The sequence below is a fragment of the Belonocnema kinseyi genome, unplaced genomic scaffold (genome assembly GCF_010883055.1).
Source record: "Belonocnema kinseyi isolate 2016_QV_RU_SX_M_011 unplaced genomic scaffold, B_treatae_v1 SchBZDm_1847;HRSCAF=2027, whole genome shotgun sequence".
Lineage (NCBI taxonomy): Eukaryota > Metazoa > Arthropoda > Insecta > Hymenoptera > Cynipidae > Belonocnema > Belonocnema kinseyi.
In genome coordinates, this window is record NW_022873887.1 from 1 (window position 1) to 1,018 (window position 1,018).

General features: G+C 45.6%; 1 protein-coding gene across 1 annotated transcript; it reads left to right on the forward strand.

Moving 5' to 3' along the window:
* Nucleotides 1-146: 146 nt before the first annotated feature.
* On the forward strand, nt 147-863 carry LOC117182519. The gene has a single exon (XM_033375615.1). The coding sequence runs from the start codon at nt 147-149 to the stop codon at nt 861-863; it is 717 nt and encodes a 238-aa protein (XP_033231506.1).
* The last annotated feature ends 155 nt before the right edge of the window (nt 864-1,018 follow it).

Genomic DNA, 1,018 nt, shown 5'->3' on the forward strand with positions numbered 1-1,018 from the left:
AGCCCGTGGCGAGAGACAGATATGTACCAAAGGATGCAGTAGCAGAAAGTGTGGAAGTGCGCACGAAGAGAGTAAAGCATTCCTTGACAGTGCTAGCTATAGTCTTTTAAATTCCCCAGATTGTGGTGACATTCCTGTTGATTATTATGCGAAGTAACACAGATTTAGAGTTGCCAAAAGATGCCCGGACTTTAATGAAAGCTCCTCGACAGAGTGAAGTGACGCCCATGTGCACAGGAAAATACTGTCACTATGGCATGCAGAAAGCCGTAGAGGAAATTTTAAAAGAGTACCATAGGCGTGGCATCGAAAAGAGGGAGCTTCATTTAACGTTCAACATCGACGGCTTGCCGATCTTTAAATCATCGGAGAAATCCCTATGGCTAATTCTGTGTTCGGAGAGAAATCTGAAGAACGTGTACGTCATCGGAATGTACTGGGGATATGAAAAACCCTCTGATCCAAATGCATATTTGACATCATTCGCAAAGGAGGCAATCGAGATATGCCAGAATGGTGTCACCTGGAAAAAGAAGCCAGTCAAAGTGTACTTTCATGCCTTGATCTGCGATGCCCCAGCCAAATCTATGTGTCGCAACACGAAAGGGCACAGCGGATATAGAAGCTGCAGCAAGTGTACTATACGCGGAAAGTATATGTACAAGACAAAGGGCCAGCGCAATGTTGGGAATGGGCAGAAGGTCGGGGGACGAGTATGCTTTCCAGGTGTACAGCAGCACGCTTGTAGATCTGACGAGGAATTTGCGCTGGGGGCGTATGTAGAAATAGGCAAAGGATACCAATTAGGTAGTACTGAATTGACTAAAATTCCAGGATTTAAAGGAGTAAGCGGGGTACCCTAGGATTATATGCATTTGGTACTTTTGGGAGCGGTCAAGAGGCTAATGCACCTTTTGCTACATGGTCCACGTGGAGAGTATCGATTGAGCCCCAATGAGGTGGACAAAATTTGCACAAGACTGGCTAAGCTGAGGAAAAGTATGCCACGTGAATTTTC

Bases quoted from the DNA above. Each gene is read 5' to 3' on its own strand.
- LOC117182519 (XM_033375615.1), top strand. From the start codon at position 147: ATGCGAAGTAACACAGATTTAGAGTTGCCAAAAGATGCCCGGACTTTA.